General features: G+C 42.2%; 1 protein-coding gene across 1 annotated transcript in view; it reads right to left on the reverse strand.

Annotated features, from left to right (window-relative positions):
- The window catches only part of si:dkey-122a22.2 (uncharacterized), a 180,855-nt gene that overhangs the window by 92,963 nt on the left and 67,440 nt on the right, over window positions 1-20,452 (reverse strand). The window contains exon 8 of the mRNA XM_059971016.1: window positions 9,008-9,146. Coding sequence (XP_059826999.1) covers window positions 9,008-9,146 — 139 coding nt within the window. The remainder of the gene's footprint in view (window positions 1-9,007; window positions 9,147-20,452) is intronic.

Consider the following 20,452-nt stretch of genomic DNA (forward strand, 5'->3'; position numbering starts at 1 on the left):
CTGAACCAGCGTGGATAACTTCACTCGCCTTAACGTGAACAAATTCCACAGCCTACAGACTCACTTTCAAGGATGCTACAACTCATGTTCTCAGTATCGTTTTTTATTTTTGCACAACTTGCCTTCTTTTGCACATTGTCAGTCTTTGTCGTGTACAGTTTTTAATAAATTACATTTTATTTCTTTATTTTCCTGTAAGTGCCTGCATGAAAATGAATCTCGAGGTTTTGGTGACATATATGTAATTTGACAATAAATTTATTTTGAACACTACACTGCACTGATATATTAAATCGGGCCCCACTGCAAAAATCAGTTTTTGGCTCCTAATCACCCCCACAGCTTTGAACATGGAAAACCAATGGCAACTTCAAATCTCATTGAGCTGCAGTGAATTTGTTGCATAACAACCGAAGCAGGATTTCAGTCCTGAAGAGCACTTTTGTGAAAGCCAGAAAGGAGAAAAATGAAGGCTGGAGAAGAAAGTCCTGGAAACGCCCTCTGGAATCTACTACTTGAGTGCCTTAGTGACAGCCCAGTTTATAATGGAAAATCAGGACCTCAACTAGACACATAACATCAAGCTCTACATCACAATGAAATAATAATCACTTAATCTGGCTGTTATAGAGATAATCATTCTCCCAGCTCCCAACACGCACGCATGCACGCGCTCCCAGTTATAGAAAGGAAGTTACCAGAACAGAAGGAAGACCTTCTCGTGCTCAGTGCCTCATCAGGTTAGAGAAGATCCTCCTCCTCTTCCCTGGAAGGAGAACACTAATCGAAAACAAGGCCCAGAGCAAAAGCTGAATAATTTATCTCATATGAATGGCAAAAATATTTCCCTCTCATTAATCCATCCCTCCAATACTGCTCAAATGTAAATATTACCACAAGTGCTGATCCTATCCTTCAGAGGTCACAGCTCAAGTCAAAACAAATCTTAAGTTTTGCAAAATCAAATCAAACAAATGCAACAGAAAATGCTTAACCCATACACAAGTGTTTGGAAGCAATTTGATAAAACATTTCAAATAAAGCTACTACTTTAAATTATGCCATATCGGCTGTCCCTGGATTATGAACACCCAATAGCTGGGCGTCCCTACAAACTCCAGTAACATTATTACATTCAGAATATAAATACCTCATTCCTACAAACAGCACATCTGGTTTCTTCTCTCTCTCCCTACATTTAGTGATAGTTCTTTCCTATCAGTCTTGTCATTCTCGGGAATGTGGAGATATTGCTTCCATATCAAGTGCTTTTTATATACCGTATTTTCTAACTTGTGGACAAACATGAGTGATGACTGCACAAAATCATTCATTACCTGCAAATACCTGTATTTTTCATCTGAGAACAAGACAACATCTTGTGCAAATTCTGTCTATATTATGAGGATTATGGTGATCAACACTTGCCTGTTGATGGAAACAACAAGGCTACAGTCACCATAATATCCTCCTGTGAAGGTGACCCTCATTCAGTTCTGCTGAAGAGTAGATGAACTTACACCACAATGGACTGTCTCTGATTGTGTCTTTATTTTTGCATAACCTTTTATCTTCACTGTCTTGGAGAATTTATATATTGTGTGTTATCTATATGTCTGCAATGCTGCTGCAAACACATTTTCCATTGTACCCATACCGCACTGTATTTATGCACATTACAATAAACTCAACTTGACTTTTGTTCATTGAAAATATGTGGCAAATTGGGGGATCAGAAAGGTCCTACTGGATTGGCAGCTGAGAGACTGACGGTTCTCAGTCGCAGCAACGTGGGTTCAGTTCTGCCACTGTCGGTGAGGAGTTTGTATGTTCTTCCTGAGTACATGAGTTTCCTCTGGGTGCTCCAGTTTCCTCCCACAGTCCAAAGGCATATGATTTAGTGGTTTAATTCGGTGTAATTAGGTGCCCTGGGCTCACTGGGTGAAAGGGCCTATTACCGTGACGTATATCTAAATAAATAGAAGTATAAAAATATAAAGCCTGTGAGAGATGCTTTGAAATATAGAGTACCACACTGTTCAACTGAAGATAAAAACAAAAAAAACTAACACTGTTCCTATACTTTGAAATTTAGCTGATTCCCAAGTATGACCATGTAATGCCAGATTAAAAAATGCTCCAAAAACCTCTTCTCTGTATGAATGCTCCATACAGCCTTGATATACAACTTTCTAAAGAAGGGATGTCTATGAGGAGCTAAAGGCTTTGGGATCATCTCTCCAGTGCACTGCACGTTACAGTCTGCTTCAGCAAAGTGTGGTTTTCAAAGCTGAATACACAGATTGACTCGTGAGAGTTGAAAGCTGACTCTTTCTCCAGGGATCTGTACTAACTGAATGAGTCTTTGGTTGAACAGATTGTGAATTGATTATGCTGGTCAGTAGACAGTGTGCATCTAAAAAACATCAAATGGAATAATAATCTCAACAATGATGTCCTTAGACAAGGTGGGCTCAAAGAGGGTTCTCTCACTGATACGTAAGCATGACCATGATTATCTTGGAATTTTAAACCTTCATTGTGGTACGTTATCATGTCAGCCTAGAACATTGTGATCTTAATTTCTCTCAGGTATGTTGTGTTACTGATATAGTCCTGTTGATCTTCTCCGAGGATCGTCACTTTTTCTTATGAGTCCATGAGATCCCGAGAGAATGCCATCCGGAACATAGCTCCTGGAAGGGTCACACATGGTGGTAAGGTCAAGGGGGACCAAGACCTCAATGATGGAGCTGGCACAAGATGATGATGGATCACAGCAGCAGTAAAGGTGGAGGAAGGCTGCAGCAGTGAAGGGTCCCCAGTCACCCTACATTTCATGACACAACCCTGATCCCAATCTGTCACAAACCGTGTGGCAGCTGCCTGTGCATCAGCCTCCTCACAGTCATTCTCCATAAGAGAATAACCTCTTCGGAGAACATCATTCTCAAGTGATCACACTACTACTAGTTCTGTAGATAATTTTAAGGCATTTTCCCACTGATGACATGGCAAAGTAGATCTAAAGAAAGCTAAAGAGAGATCATAGGGTAAGATCCCAAGTGATGGGCTGAGAATCAGTTCCTTTATGTGGTTGGAGCAGTGCAGATAGACTGTTAAGCACATCTACCAACAATGAAGGGGTGAAATATAGGAAATACAGTAGTGAACATGAAAAAAATCCCTCCTGTTACCAACAATTACTGTATATGTGCTCTTATTATTGATGTGTAGAGGCTTTAAATCAAGGATTTTTCAAGGCAATGGACATGGCTGCATGATCAGATCTCATGTAAAAATTATTTTTAAAAAACTCATTTCACCAGAGTGTCCATCTTGCATTTTTCATGTCACTGATTGTTAAGTGCTTAACCTAAATTAATGAGTACAAAACAAAATCAAAGCAACAATCCTGAGCATGCATCCAATCAAGACCTTGAACAGCTCTGAGCCTGAAACACCAGGCTTCAGATTGCACCAGCTTGCCGTGGGTCTGGGCTGGCTGGAGCAGTGGCAGTGAATGTGGGGGTCTGAGGGAATCATTTATACATTGTGCAGTGCCTCAGCATCCAAAGTATTCCATCGGAGGTCAGAGTTCTGGACTACAATACCTCAGAAACCTTGTAACACTGCTAACCTTGTATTTTGAGCTTCTAATTACAACATGTGAACCTTGGACAAATTCTGCTTGAGAGATGGATTGTTGAAAAAGAACTAGCTATCAATTCTGTACTAAAAAGGATGGGCTCTAGGCTCCACAGAAGAGCCATCTACTTGACATTTCATGAGGGCTTTCTAGCATACACACCAATGTAATGGATATCATATTGTTTATGGAAATCATCTTTTTGCCATTTGAATGTCTATCTACATCTTCTGGAGAACCTATGTGTGATGCTGCCCAGAGGATGGCTGGAAGGGCTACCTTTTCCCGCTTCCTCCTGCTCTGCAAGGAAGGCTATTCACACATGGTGATTTCAAGTGGAAATCCTGTATCCAGGTTGTCCTCTACACAATGCAAAGTGTCAGAAGGAGAGGTGGTGGCTGTTGGAGTAAATTCAAATAACAGGATGTATTCAGTCTTGCTTCTGTTAATCACTTCCTGGTCAAGTAATAAGGTACCATTACGTGCAAAGGTCTTAGGCACGTATATAGCTAGAGCTTCCCTAAAACCTTTGCACAGTACTGTATTTGTCAACATGGAGCACAGAGCAAGTTTGAGAGTCTGGCGGAAGCAAAGACAGTTGGGAATGGTGAGGGTGGAGTGCTGTGGGTGGGTGTGGGGCAGCTGGCAGAGAAGGAGTGCTGGAGAGGAGGGTGGTGCTAAGTATAAACACACCTGGTCCTGAGACAGGCAAAGTCATTTGATTCCAAATAATTGGTTTACTCATCATTACAGAATGTCTCTCTGGTACTTCCCAATCCCTTCCCCTTTTCCCAACCAAGATTCCCTTCTCCCTGCCTTCTTCCCACTCTCAGTCCACAATAGAGAGCCATATCAGAATCATCACTCACGTATGTCATGAAAATTTTTTCTGTGGCAGCAGTACAGTGCAATATATAAAATTATTACAGTACTATGCAAAAGTCTTAGGCACCCTAGCTATATATGTGTGCCTAAGACTTTTGTACACCACAGTAATAGGATGGGGGAAGAGTGTTAGAGGGGCATGCTTATACTGTCTGCAGATTATAGTAAGAGGAAAAATTGAGATGATTGGGGTATGTGGAGAATATATCATCACAGTAAAGTCTTTGTGCCTCTGCTGGCTATAGGTCTATGACAGCCCCTCTGATAATGGCCTATTATGTATCTCTCCTATTACAGAGATACAATAATGTGTGCTCTCTTCAGTTTCTGGAGCTGGCACCTGTGATGCACCATCCCCTCCTGCAGAAGAGAGGCTGCTTTAATCATTAATTTGCAACCTTCCTGCCATGGTAGAGTATATTATCTAAGGTGTGAGGCATGGGTTGGTGATAACTGAGTATGTGGTTGGTGATAACTGAGTATGTTTGAAAGGAGTGGGGATTGTTGTTACCTTAGTGATAGACAGGTGCACCATGCAGGCGTGTGTGAAGTTTGCACTAAAATTATGAGATGTTGGTTAATTGTGTCCTCACTTACCCTGAACACACATACAAGGTTATTAAATCTGAACTCTCTGGATGTACACTAAAGCAATAAGCCACACAGATTGCTATAATGAGGCCAGAGCACGTTTCCGCACCAAAACTGATGAGTTCAGTTTAAATCATGCATAACATTCTTCATGAATACTTTCATTAACTTTCCAAATTAAGTCACCAGGTTTCCTCTCCTCAATCTATTTTGTCCACATCATCTCTTTTTAAATTTATTCATCCTCCCATTCCATGACAGAGATTACCTTTGTCACGTGTGCATCAAAACATTCAGTGAGAGAGAGAGCCTACGGGGCCTCGGAGCTCGGAGAAGTGACGCTGAATTGTAATATCAGAACAGCAAGTAATTAGTCTCCGCTCTCTTTGACTCAGGAGTGACCTTTCTCGCCCCGACTGGAGAGAGAGATCCTGTCTGAGATACCAAAGTGCCAGTTTGTGGACTGTAGCCTGATGAGCTCTGGATCAGTGGACTCTTTTGGTGCTTCTGCTGCTGCTTGCGGGGGGTGGGGGGGGGGGCGGTTAATGCTTCTGTTGGAATGGGTGGAGTTGGAGGGGGATGTCGATGCTTTTGCTGCCACTAGTGGGGGAGGGGGCTTTGATGTTTCTATCGTTCAATGAGGTTTCTTTGTTTCATGGACATCTGTGAAGAGGATGAATTTCAGGTTGTGTACTGTATACATATTCTGATCTTAAATGTACTTTGAAATAGTCACTTCCACCAAGTTTCTGGAGGCAAACTCCAAGTGTTAGCATGTTTCCGATGTCAACATTGCGTGCCCAAGCCTTACTAACTCTCACAATTATCTCATTGGAATGTGAAAGCAAACTAGAACACCCAGAAGAACCCCACACAGTTGTGGGGGAAACACAGAAACTCCTTACAGTTAGTGGTGGGAATTGAACTCTGGCCTCACAACCGGTGTGTAAGTGTTGTGCTAACCACTAAACCACCGTGCTGCCCATGTACTGTATATTCCTATAAAATACATTAAAATATTTTATAGCATTTATAAATATACTATTTTTATTCACTTTTGACAGACAATAAACTCATTTACAGAAGTATACAAGTTGAAGTTATTTTAAAAATTGTATATTCCGTCCCCGAATATTCAGAAATAAATAAGAATAATTGAAATACAGGAAACTGGGGCAATGAGTCTCTGTGTCAATTTATGGAGTTGATCTATCAGATCTGCAATTATCTTCCATTGGTTTGGTTATTACTTGTTCAGCATTTTTCTGAAATTTCAGAACATATGTAATTGTCTTTAATATCATACACACCAATAGAACAGCAAAACTGTAACTAAAGGAGATGGGCTTGTGAAATCACGTTAGCAATGATATGCATAGAAAATATACCTACTTTAGATCTCTCCCTCCACATCATCAAGCCGTTATGAAACTACAAGTTATGAGGCACTTGAAAAATAATCACTGAAATTAAGCTATTATACTGTAAATAACATTAGATTCACTGCTGGGGGAGCCTGAACCATGAAGTAATAATTGGTCTAAAAATCAATTTTTGGAAATTAACATTATTGATACACATAAGTGGGATGCAATTGACTGTGAATTAATCTTTAAGACTATATCGTCCTGAAAAATCTCTTTAAAAACCATAACCCATCGGTGAATTCTCTCAGAACGGAAGGTAACGCAAAGGAGAAATTTTGGCCAATTTTGTTGCCTTGAATCAATACTTGAATGACCTTTTTTCACCTAGTCAATAATTATACACTGAGATTTAAAAAAGAAAGCTTCCGAGCACAGTTTATATGCACAGTATATGACTATTCCGCCTAGTTCCCACAAAATGCATCAGAATACAGCCAGGTTTATGTTACAAGACTCCATTTCATTTTATACCACAATTTCGCATTTGGCAACTAAATGCTTATGTTGATATCCAGCATCATGTTTATGCAGAAATCAATTTTAGCTGCGTGAATATTTAATTGTATAACAGCAATTTGAAATATCATGTAACATCACTTCTGCCATAAGGCATTTACACAACAGATTTAGAATCTACAAGGGTCTATGACATTGAGAATAAAAATGTGTGTGTGTATACACGCAAGTGCTTGTGTGAGTGTCTGTATGTGTGCGTGCGTGTGAGTTGGGGGGGGGGAGAGAGAGAGAGTGAGAGTGTGTGTGTGTGTGTGTGTGTGTGTGTGTGTGTGTGTGTGTGTGTGTGTGTGTGTGTGTGTGTGTGTGTGTCTGTGTCTGTGTCTGTGTGTCTGTGTGTGTGTGTGTCTGTGTGTGTGTCTGTGTGTGTGTGTGTCTGTGTGTGTGTCTGTGTGTGTGTCTGTGTGTGTGTGTGTGTGTGTGTGTGTGTGTGTGTGTGTGTGTGTGTGTGTGTGTGTGTGTGTGTGTGTGTGTGTGTGTGTGTGTGTGTTTATTGAAAGTATTCAACACTGTGCAAAGAGAGCTCTTATGGAATGTCCTCCTCAGGTTTGGCTGTCCCAATCAATTTGTTAACGTCCTCTGCCAGTTCCATGACGGGATGGCTGCTCGGGTGACCATAGGAGGACAACAGTCCGAGCCCTTCCTTGTACGGGGTGAGGCAGGAGTGTGTGCTAGGGCCAGTGCTCTTTAACATCTTCCTCGTGTGTTGCCAAGCTTCTCCACAACGAGATTGAGGACAGCAGCGGTGTGGCAGTGGACGTCAGATTAGATGGCGACCTCTTTGACATCAGGAGGCTCCATGCAACCATGCAAACTCCATAGAGAACGGGTCCTGGAGCTGCAGAATGCAGATGACTGTGCTCTTGTGGCCCATACTCCGGAGGATCTTCAGACTGTCCTTGCTGTGGCAGTGAGAGCGTACAGCAGGATGGGCTGACTGTCAATACCACCAAGACAAAAGTGGTTTGCCAATGGAGTATTAGTGTCCCACCCACTCTACCTGCCTTCACTGTTGGTGATAAAAAGTTGTCAGTAGTGCCGTTTTTCAAATATCTGGGGAGCATTCTCTCTGAGGATAGCAGCATTGACAATGACATCCAGAGCCACATTAAACAGTCATCAGCTGCCTTTGGGAGACTTCGTCGTACAGTCTTTCAGAACAGGAGCCTTCGTCCCTCCATAAAGGTCGCTGTATACCAAACAGTCTGTGTCACCACCCTCCTTTACAGCTGTGAAGCTTGGGTAACCTACAGCCGTCACATCAAGTCCTTGGAGCACTTCCACATCAGCTGCCTTCAGCGCATCCTGGGAATTACCTGCCGTGAGCGGGTGCCTCACACTGAAATACTTGTAAAGACCAAATGCAGAAGTATTGAGGCCATGATCACCCAGCGTCAGCTGCAGTGGCTGGGGCACGTGGTAAGGATGCCCCCATGTCGGTTACCCCGCAGAGTGTTATACGGCCAGCTACGTCATGCTCGATGCTCAGCTGGAAGGCCAAAGAAGCGCTATAAGGATCAGATGAAGAATGCTTTAAGGAGGTGCAAAATCAGACCTGAGGACCTGGAGGATGTTGCTGCTGACCGTATCACCTGGCGACAGCCGTGTAGGGACGGGGTTCGTATTCTGGAGATGGAAAGAACAACCAGAAGACAGCAGAAGAGAGCCAGGAGAAATACAACCATGGTTGCCATCACTACCACCACCACTACCACATATATATGTCCCACCTGCAATAGAACTTGTGGGTTCAGGATAGGACTGTATAGTCATCAAAGGATGTGCAGACTCCTTACAGAGGATGCTGGGATTGAACTCTAACCTCTGATGCCCCGAGCTGTAAAAGCTTTGTACTAACTGCTATGCTACCATGGTACCTCAACTGTGTGTGTGTGCATGTGTGCATGTGCATGCACTTTTGTGCAGGCATGCAACAGCTTACCTGTCTCATCACAAACTCCGAAGAGATATTTTCCCCTGTAATTGCTGGTTGCAACAGCCCTGTGATTAAAAGCATTCGATTTAAACCTATCGCAGCAGAGAACTGTAGAATCTGATGATACGAGATCAGTTCTTTGTACCTGAGGAAAAGGCAAATAAGATGAGGGAATTTTACTCTACATCACAATGGTAACAAAATTACTGAATATCAGAGAACAATTTGTTTCCCCAATACAGTAATGGCATGGGTTAAATTAAACAAACATTTCTTTCCATCTGCTTTAGCTATCATTGTCACATTGATGCATACCATGGTATGGTTGTGATATCATTAAGTCAAAACACACAGCACTCTCTGTGGAAAGAACTTACCCTTGACATCCCTCCTATACTTTCCTCCAATAACCTTAACATTTTGCCCCCTTGTATTAGCCACTTCCACTCTGGGAAAAATAAATTCTCTGGCTATCCATGCGATCTATGAATGACTTTGATGGGGTTATACTGAAGGCCTCTCAATAATCAGCAGAAATTGAAATATCAGATATTTAAGCAGGTCACTGAAGGACGTAAAAAGAATAGGGAAATTTAACTTTATTGATGTTGACTGGCATTGCCTTAGTCAAGGGGCTCATGCAGAGTGGAATTTGTAAAATACATCCAAGAGAGAATTTTCAAGCGGTACATGGAGAGCTCCTGTAGTAGTCATTACCTTAGGCGATCAGTGTAGACAAGTAACAGAAATGTCTGTGCAAGAAACCTCGGTGGACAGTGACCACAGTAAGGTTCAAGGTAAACATGGACAAAGTAAAGTTTAGAACTTGAGGTAAGCTGAGATAAGGTGAATTTCAATAGCATTAGTCAATACATGAAGAAGAATACTGGGAGCAGGTGCTGGACAGGAAAACACTATCTGATAAGTGAGAGGCATTTGAAGATGACATTTTAAGAGTTCAAAGTTAGCACATCCATAAAAGGTTAGAGGCAAAAATGGTAACGTTAGTGTTTTAGTTCACAAGGGATATTGAAAATTTGATCAGGTAAAAGAAGGAAATTCATGTTAGGTATAGGAAATTGTATCGAATGAGTCCTTTAGTTTTATAGTGGAAAAGAGGAGAACTTGAGAAAGAAGTTAGGGGCAAAAATGAAACATGGAATGACCTTGGGAAGTAGGATTAAGGAGAATCCTAACACCTCTTGTAAATATATTAGAAACAAAGGGCAGCTAAGGAAAGAATAGATCTCCTCAAGGACTGGAACAGTAATCTATGTTTAGATTACTGGAACCGGTGATGTGAGTAAGATTCTAAATTGGTATTCACTGGGGAAAGGATGTGGAGGCTGGAGAGTTAAGGGAGAACTACACTAATAACAGCATATCTGTATCAGGAAGGAAGAACCCCATTTGAGATAGTGGAGCAAATTAGGCTGGATAAATTCCTAGACTTGGGATCTATCTCAGCATGCTAAGAAAAACAAGGGAGGAAATTGCTGTACTGAGATGGCAAAAAGCTGTAGGACAATTCATATTGTTCCTTTATTCAGAAAAATGCAATAGAGGCACATCTTTTACCTGCAGGCCAATGAGCCTTAAATAAACAGTGGAAGTTATTAGAGAAGACTCTTAAGAGACAGGGTTATTATCCATTTGGAAAGACATCAATTGATTAGGAGAAAGCTGCACAGTTTTGGTCAGACAGATTATGCTTCAGAAATCTGATTTGAGTTTTGAGGGAACTAAGAGGCTGGTGAATGTAGGAATGGTAGTCATGGCTTACATAGGCTCCAGAAAGGCTTTTGACAAAATCATGTTAGGCTGGTCCAGAATTTTAAGGCACAAGAGATCCCAGGCATGTTGGCAAAATGGATCCAGAATTAGCTCAGTGATAAAAAGCTGAGGGAGTGGTGCATTTTTTGACTGGAAGTTTGCAACAAATAGTGTATTTCATGGATCAGTGCTAGGAACTTTGCTGTTTATTACACATGAAATGGCTGGGATTGTAGGTGTCTGATTAGTAAGCTTGCAGATGACATGGAACTCAGTGCAGTTATCGGTAGTGAACAAAGTTGTGCAAAGATATAGGGAAATACAGATAAGCTGAAAAGTTGGATGGAGTGGTGGCAGGTGGAATTTAATCCAGACAGTAAGAGGTAATGTACTTCGGTAAATCATATTCTGGTAGTAGGACATAAGTGGCAGGGCTCTTTGAAAATGATGATACAGGTAGCTAGGGTAATGAAGGCAGCATTTGGTAAGCTTCCCTTGATAGATATAAGGAGTAGATCTGCAGAAGACAACTTGCAACAAATTGCCACATACTAGCAAAATCTTACTCTGCAGTCATCTTCCTTGCTAAGACATCCAATACAAGACTTGAGACATCATGTATATACAAAATATTGGTTAGAGTTCATCTGGAGTATTGCAAAGAGTTCTGATCGTCATACTATGCGAAGCAGGCAATAGCAATTGAAACTGTAGACAAGATTCACCTGGAATGGAGACCTGTTATAAGGAGAGATAGGTTAGGCTATGTTTATTATCACTGGGAAGAAGGCGACCTTTTTGAGCTTTGTAAAATCATGAGTGGCAGAGGTAGGGTGGAAGGTTAAAATATTTTTTTTAAGGGCAGAGGAGTCTAGAATTGGAAGGCACAGACTTAAGGTGAAAAGAGAGAAAGGAGATCTGAGGAGAAAGTTGTCCCACATCGAGGGTAGAGAATATCTAAGCTAAGCGACCAGAAAAAGCAGTGCAGACAGAAGCAATTACATTGTTTGCAGGGCATTTGGGGAGGTACTTTGGTGGGAAAGGCAGAGAGTGATGTGGGCCTGATACAGGCAAAAAGTAGTAGTGTAAATAGGCATCTTAGTCAGCATGGATGAGGTGGGCCAAAAGAACTATTTCTGTGCTAAGCAATTCTATGATTCCATGAAAATTCTAATTATTAGGCTTCATTTATGAATTATATAACCCAGAAGGACTGGCAATCAGCAAAATTATAACCTTTAATACTTGCTGGTTCATTATTAAACATGATCAGATATCAGCCCATCACAAGTAAAACAAATTATTAAAATAAATCTCTTTATTCAACTGTTGTTTCCAACCCATTATTCGTCAAAATTCAAAACCTGCCTGGGATTTGAATAAAAGTTGATTTGATATAAATTGCTAAAAATGTAAAAAAGACTGAAATATTAAAACCTGAATTAGCAATGGATAAATAAAAACTGGCACATTTTACTGGGAAACAGAACATTAAAAGAAACTGAAAAATTATATAAAGGAGCAGGAGGTTGAAATCTGAAATAAAAACAATCTGGAAACAGTTAGCAGGTCAACTAGTTGTGTCGAGGTGAAAACACAGTTAATGTGATTCTTTATCAGAGCCAGAAAAATGAGAAAATAAGTGGCTTTTAAATTATTGATTTCCATCTTAATACAATTCCTCACACCTCTCCGCTTCGATCAGTATCTTTTTGTCCTCTAACAGTTCCAACAAAGCCTAGCTCAAGAAACAGAACCACATTTTTTGTCTGAACATTTTGCAGCCCTCAGCAATGATTTGTGGCACAGCAGCGTAGTGGTTAGTGCAAACATTTTACAATACAGGCGACCTGGATTCAATTCCCACCACTGCCTGTGCGTTCTCCCCTTGACCGCATGGATTTCCTCCGGATGCTCTGGTTTCCTCCCACAGTCCAAAGACATACGGTTGTTAGTTTAACTGGTCATTGAAAACTGTCCCGATATTAAGCCAGCATTACATTGAGGGACTGATGGGTGGTGCAGCTCAGTGGGCTGGAAGGACCTGTTCAGTACTGTATCTCAATCAATCAATAAATAAATGTTTCAGATAAATCAATGTGTTTGCATTAGAATTTGCCAATTCTGATGCAAGGTCACTTCTTTTCTTGAGCCCATCTCTCCTACTAAGGTCCTCTGTCCTGGGCCAGTCTTTCTAATTGTAGCACATCTTCAAAGATCCTTCCTCTCCCAGATCTGCAGCTTCAGTTGGTATTTCTGCAGCTCTGGGTTTTTAACAGGATGGGGTTGCTAGACCCATGCCCAATCCTTCTTTCACAGCTGGGTTTGGGACTGTCTGTGACAGAGTTGCTGCAAAATCATAAACCTGTAGTATTAACTCAGAATTTTCAAAACTACCCAATATTTCCAGCATTCTGTTTGTGTTCCGATTACCAGCAATGGAAGTGTTCTGGTATTCCCAGCATCCTGTTTGTGTTCCGATTACCAGCAATGGAAGTGTTCTGGTATTCCCAGCATCCTGTTTGTGTTCCGATTACCAGCAATGGAAGTGTTCTGGACCTCACAGCTGCAGATGGCTCTATTTTTCTTACATCTCTCTCACTAAGTAGCACTGAAACCAGCAGGTCACCTTGGACACCAACTTATCACAGACCCTTTCTTTGGTCTCTCCTCCCTCCTTTACTCCGCATCTTAAAAGCAACCAGCTTTCTCGCATTTTCACATCTGATTAAGGGTCACGTATTGAAATATTAACTCTACAGATTTCCCTTTCCATCTTTCCATATGTTTCCTGACCTGCTGAGTGTTTCTATCGCTTTCTGATTTTATTAGAGAGACAAAAAAAAATTAAATATTGTTATGTATGAGTTTGACAATTGACAGGTTCAATAATGACTTATTTGTACTCCAAACTTGGATACCACAATTCAAGATTCCATCTCCATCCCCTCTTTACTTGCCCCGAAAAACCAATTTCTTTGAGTCTTGAGTTTTGTTAATATGGTAAATATTTAGTAGATGCTATACTGTGCAAAAGTCTTAAGCACCTGAGCTATAGAACCATAGAACACTACAGCACAGTACAGGCCCTTCAGCCCTCCATGTTGTGCCGACCCATATAATCCTTAAAAAAATACTAAACCCACACTACCCCATAACCCTCCATTTTTCTTTCATCCATGTACCTGTCCAAGAGGTTCTTAAATACCCCTAATATTTTAGCCTCCACCACCATCCCTGGCAAGCCATTCCAGGCACTCACAACCCTCTGTGTAAAACAAACTTAGCCCTGATGTCTCCCCTAAACTTCCCTCCTTTAATGTTGTACATATGCCCTCTGGTGTTTGCTACTGGTGCCCTGGGAAACAGGGTACTGACTATCCACCCTATCTACGCCTCTCATAATCTTGTAGACCTCTATCAAGTCCCCTCTCATTCTTCTACGCTCCAAAGAGAAAAGTCCCAGCTCTGCTAACCTTGCTTCATATGACTTGTTCTCCAAACCAGGCAACATCCTGGTAAATCTCCTCTGCACCCTCTCCATAGCTTCCACATCCTTCCTATAATCAGGTGACCAGAATTGAACACAATACTCTAAGTGCGGTCTCACCAGAGATTTGTAGAGTTGCAACATGACCTCTCTACTCTTGAACTCAATGCCCCTGTTAATGAAGCCTAGCATCTCATAGGCCTTCTTAACTACCCTATCAACCTGTGCAGTGACCTTGAGGGATGTATGGATTTGAACCCCAAGGTCCCTTTGTTCATCCACAGTCTTAAGTAACTGACCATTAATCCTGTACTCAGTCTTCTGGTTTGTCCTTCCAAAATGCACCACCTCACACTTGTCCAGATCGAACTCCATCCACCATTTTTCTGCCCAACTCTGCAGCCTGTCTATATCCTCTTGTAACCTTCGACAACCTACAGCTCCATCCACAACACCTCCAATCTTCGTGTCATCCGCAAACTTACTCACCCATCCTTCCGCCTCTACATCCAGGTCATTTATAAAAATCACAAATAGCAGGGGTCCCAGGACAGATCCCTGTGGCACTCCACTAGTCACCGACCTCCAGGCAGAATACTTTCCTTCCACAATGACCTTCTGCTTTCTTCCTTTAAGCCAATTTTTTACCCAAACAGCCAAGGTTCCACTTATCCCATGCCTCATGGCTTTCTGGATGAGTCTCTCATGAGGGACACTGTCAAATGTACCTAAATGTACTATATTTATGTACCTTAGGCTTTGGTGTAGTACTGTATACTGCTGTGACATGCTGAAAAAAACATCTTAAACAGAGAAAAGTAGAGCCCTAATGGCAACAAATGGGAGGTTCAGATGAATGGTCTCATCATGAAACAGTGTCACTTTATTCCTCTCCATAGATGCTGCCTGACCTGCTGAGTTCTTCCAACATTCTGTGTGTGTTGCTCTGGATTTCCAGATTCTCTGGAATCTCTTGTGTTAATGAGGTTGCACACCTAGATTTGTGAGTGAGCATAGCAACAAAAATAGGACACCTAATACTTGAAGTCTATTCTGCCATTTAAAGAGATTATTGTTAATTTTGTCCAAATACCATGTGGAAGAGTTTTTTTAGAAACATAGAAAACCTACAACACAAAGTTCAGCCCACAAAGTTGAGCTGCAGAAGTCCCTACCTTAGAAATTACTAGGCTTGCCCATAGCCCTCTATTTTTCTAAGCTTCATGTACCTATCCAAAAGCCTCTTAAAAGACCCTATCGTATCCGACTCCACCACCGTTGTCAGCAGCCATTTCCACGCACTCACCACTCTGAGTAAAAATCTTACTCCGACAGCTCCTCTGTACCTACTCCCCTGCACCTTAAAACTGTGTCCTCTTCTGGCAACCATTTCAGCCCCGGGGAAAAACCTCTGACTACCCACATGATCAATGCCTCTCATCATCTTATACACCTCAATCAGATCATTGCTCATCCTCCGCCGCTCCAAGGAAAAAAGGCTGAGTTCACTCAACCTATTCTCATAAGGCATGCTCCCCAATCCAGGCCACATCCTTGTAGATCTCCTCTGCACCCTTTCTATGGCTTCCACATCTTTCCTGTAGTGAGGCAACCAGAATTGAGCACAGTACTCCAAGTGGGGTCTGACCAGGGTCCTATATAGCTGCAACATTACCTCTTGGTCCCTAAATTCAATTCCACGATTGATGAAGGCCAATATACCATACGCCTTCTTAACCACAGAGTCAACTTGTGCAGCTGCTTTGAGCATCCTATGGACTCAGACCCCCAAGATCCCTCTGATCCTCCACACTGCCAACAGTCTTACCATTAATACTATATTCTGCCATCATATTTGACCAACCAAAATGAACCACTTCACACTTATCTGGGTTGAACTCCATCTGCCACTTCTCAGCCCACTTTTGCATCCTATCAATGTCCCGCTGTAACCTCTGACAGCCCTCCACACTATCCACAACACCTCCAACATTTGTGTCATCAACAAACTTACTTATTCATCCCCCCACTTCCTCATCCAAGTCATTTATAAAAATCACAAAGAGTAAGGGTCCCAGAACAGATCCCTGAGGCACTCCACTGGTGACCGACCTCCATGCAGAATATGACCTGTCTACAACCACTCTTTGCCGATTTGGCCGATTAGGAAAAGGGGAGGTGCAACGAGACCTGGGTGTCATTGTACACCAGTCATTGAAGGTGGGCATGCAGGTACAGCAGGTGGTGAAAAAGGCAAATGGTATGTTGGCATTCATAGCAAAAGGATTTGAGTACAGGAGCAGGGAGGTTCTACTGCAGTTGTACAAGGCCTTGGTGAGACCGCACCTAGAATATTGTGTGCAGTTTTGGTCCCCTAATCTGAGGAAAGACATTCTTGCCATAGAGGGAGTACAAAGAAGGTTCACCAGATTGATTCCTGGGATGGCAGGACTTTCATATGAAGAAAGACTGGATCGACTAGGCTTATACTCACTGGAATTTAGAAGATTGAGGGGGGGATCTTATTGAAACGTATAAAATTCTAAAGGGATTGATGCAGGAAGATTGTTTCCGATATTGGGGAGTCCAGAACGGGGGGGGGTCACAGTTTAAGGATAAAAGGGAAGCCTTTTAGGACCAAGATGAGGAAAAACTTCTTCACAGAGAGTGGTGAATCTGTGGAATTCTCTGCCACAGGAAACAGTTGAGGCTGGTTCATTGGCTATATTTTAGAGGGAGTTAGATATGGCCCTTGATGCTAAAGGGATCGGGGGTATGGAGAGAAAGCAGGTACAGGGTTCTGAGTTGGATGATCAGCCATGATCATACAATGGCTGTGCAGGCTCGAAGGGCCGAATGGCCTACTCCTGCACCTATTTTCTATGTTTCAATGTTTACCTTCTATAGGCAAGCCAGTTTTGGATCCACAAAGCAATGTCCCCTTGGATCCCATGCCTCCTTACTTTCTCAATAAGCCTTGCATGGGGTACCTTACCAAATACCTTGCTGAAATCCATATACACTACATCTACGGCTCTACCTTCATCAGTGTGTTTAGTCACATCCTCAAAAAATTCAATCAGGCTCGTAAGGCTCTAAAATATCCTCTAATATTTTTGGTTAATGAAACATTTGAAAGGCTTCAAAAGAAAGAAGGCTTGTAAATGAACACTGCAAACCCTATCATTTTTCAATGTTCTTTGTCTACAGCCGTGGTACCGGAGGATCGGAAGGATGCAGCAGTTTCAAGTAACAAAGTGTAGGCGTTGCTTGAAAACAGACAACAGAGAGAGACAGTTGCTACAGTGACAGCATAACCAAAAATTAGAAAAATACAGGTTAATCTAGGAGTGCCATCAGTGATCGTTAAAGGAAACTATGTTTTGATCGATTTATTTGAATGTTTTCAGTAAATAACGGGGATGACCACTGAGGGGTGCACATTTCTGTTGGTCTGTCCAGACCAGCTTGAAAAAGTCTCTAAGTAATTATTAGCAACAAATCAATTGCAGAACCAGAGGAACCAACATATTGGACCACTGTTATATCACCATCAAAAGCGCTTATTGTCCCATCTCACGCCGACACTTCAGGAAGTCTGATCACATGGCTCTGCTTCTACTCCCTGACTATAGGCAGAGACTGAAGACTGCAGCCCCAGTCGTGAGGAACAAGAAGGTATGGACAAGGGAGGTGCAGGAAACTTACAGGACTGCTTTGAATCAGTAGACTGAACTGTATTCAGGGATTCATCTTGCAGTCAGAATGAGTACACCACAGAAATCACTGACTTCATTTAAACCTGTGTGCATGAGTATGTGCTAAAGAGAATTTACTGTAATCAAGTCAAAAGCCGTGGATGAACCAGGAGGTTCGTAGTTTGCTGAGAGGGCTAGATCTATGACATTCAAGTCTGGCGACCCAGTACAAAGCAAGAAAACCAGGTACAACTATAGAGGACTATTTCAAGAGCAAAGAAACAACACTGAATGAGATTGGAGGCGGAATGGGAAGTACGTCAACTCTGGCAGGGCTTACAGGCCATTATTTCCTACAAAGCAAAACCCAACATCATGAAACTGGCTCGCCCACAGAAGGCAAAGAGTGGTTGTAGACGGGTCATATTTTGCATGGAGGCTGATGACCAGTGGTGTGCCCCAGGGATCTGTTCTGGGACCCCTACTCCTGTGATTTTTATAAATGACCTAGATGAGGAAGAGAAGGCATGGGTTAGTAAATTTGCTGATGACACTCAGTTTGGGGGTGTTGTGGAGGGCTGTCAGAGGTTACAACAGGACATTGCAAAACTGGTCTGAGCAGTGGCAGATGCAGTTCAACCTGCTTGGGGGGTTTCGCAGTCTTTTCAGGGGAGTGCAGCGCATGTTTGCCTTCCTTGGCGTCTTCTTCCCGACTCCCCCGAAAAGACCGTGAAAACCCCCAAGCTCCCAGCCTCACAAGACAAAATAACATTCCCCATTGGTTAACAAATGAATATAACCCCGATATCAGCAAGTCTAAAGCTAAACAACTGCGCGAGAAAGCACTTACTATACAAAGAAGCATTCCTACTCATAAAAAAACAAAGAAGCCATTTTGGTTAACATACACAGTACATTGTACATATAGGACACTGGTCAGACCCTATTTGGAGTACTGTACTCAATTCTGGTCGCCTCACTACAGATAAGATGTGGAAACCATAGAAAGGATGCAGAGAAGATTTACAAGGATGTTGCCTGGATTGGGTGGCATGCCTTATGAGAATAAGTTGAGTGAACTCAGCCTTTTTTCCTTGGAGCGATGGAGGATGAGAGGTGACCTGATAGAGGTGTATAAGATAATGAGAGACATTGATCATGTGGATAGTCATAGGCTTTTCCCCGGGGCTGAAATGGCTAGCACGACAGGACATAGTTTTAAGGTGCTTGGAAGTAGGTACAGAGATGTCAGGGGTAACTTTTGATACTGTTGCAGGGGATGACGTAGCTGAGGAAAGCCACAGCAGTCAGTCTCTGGCTCTGTGGCTCAAAAGGGAAGGAAGGGAGTGAAGAGGCAAGCAGTAATGACAGGGGTTTGTTGGTTAGGGGAACAAAAAGGAGGTTCTGTGGACAAGAACAAGATTCCTGGATGGTATATTGCTTCCTGGATGCCAGGGTCAGGGAAATCTTGAATTTAGTCCACAGCATTCTTAAGTAGGAGGGTTAACAGCCAGAGGTTATGGTCCATGTAGGTACCAATGACATTGGTAGGAAGAGTGATGAGGTTCTGTAAAATGAGTTCAGGGAATTAGGTGCTAAGTTAAAAGACAGGACCTCTAGGGTTGTGAACGCAAGATTGCTACCGATGCCAAGTTCTAGTGATGCCAAAAATAGGAAGATTGTTTATCACGTAGCTAAGGAGATGGTGCAGAATGGAATGCAGAATCAGCTATTTGGATCATTGGGCTCTCTTCCAGGGAAGATGGGGTCTGTACAGAAACGATGTTTGCACCTGAACTGGAGAGGGTTTAGTATCTTAGCAGAAAGGTTTGCTACAGTGGGGGGGAGGGGGTAGTTTAAACTACAGTTTCAGGAGGTTGGGAACCAGACAGCCAGAACAGATAGTGCAGTGATTGTGGAGAAAGATATTGTTAAGCCTACATAAGATGTCAGGTCAATCATGGCGGGACTAAAGTTCTATGATGCATATATTTCAATGCAAGGAGTATCATAGAAAAGGCAGATGAATTCAGGGAATTAATCAGCATGCAGAATTATGACATTGCAGTCATCAGTGAGACTCAGTTACAGGAGGGGCAGGACTGGCAGCTCAGTATTCCAGGGTTCCGTTGTTTTTGATGGCATAGAGCAGGAGGGTTTAAAGGGGGCAGACTGACATTACTATTCAGGGAAAATGTCATGGCAGATGAAGCATTGAAGAATATAAGAAAATAAGAAATATAAGAAATCCTTTTTTTTAAAAAGGAGGGAGAGAGAAACCGGGGAATTATAGACCCATTAGTCTGATATCGGTGGTGGGGAAAATGCTAGAGTCGGTTATCAAAGATGTGATAACAGCACATTTGGAAAGGGGTGAAATCATCAGACAAAGTCAGCATGGATTTGTGAAAGGAAAATCATGTCTGACGAATCTTACAGAATTTTTTGAAGATGTAACTAGTAGAGTGGATAGGGGAGAGCCAGGGGATG

Source organism: Hypanus sabinus, chromosome 1, assembly GCF_030144855.1.
Source record: "Hypanus sabinus isolate sHypSab1 chromosome 1, sHypSab1.hap1, whole genome shotgun sequence".
NCBI classification, from domain to species: domain Eukaryota; kingdom Metazoa; phylum Chordata; class Chondrichthyes; order Myliobatiformes; family Dasyatidae; genus Hypanus; species Hypanus sabinus.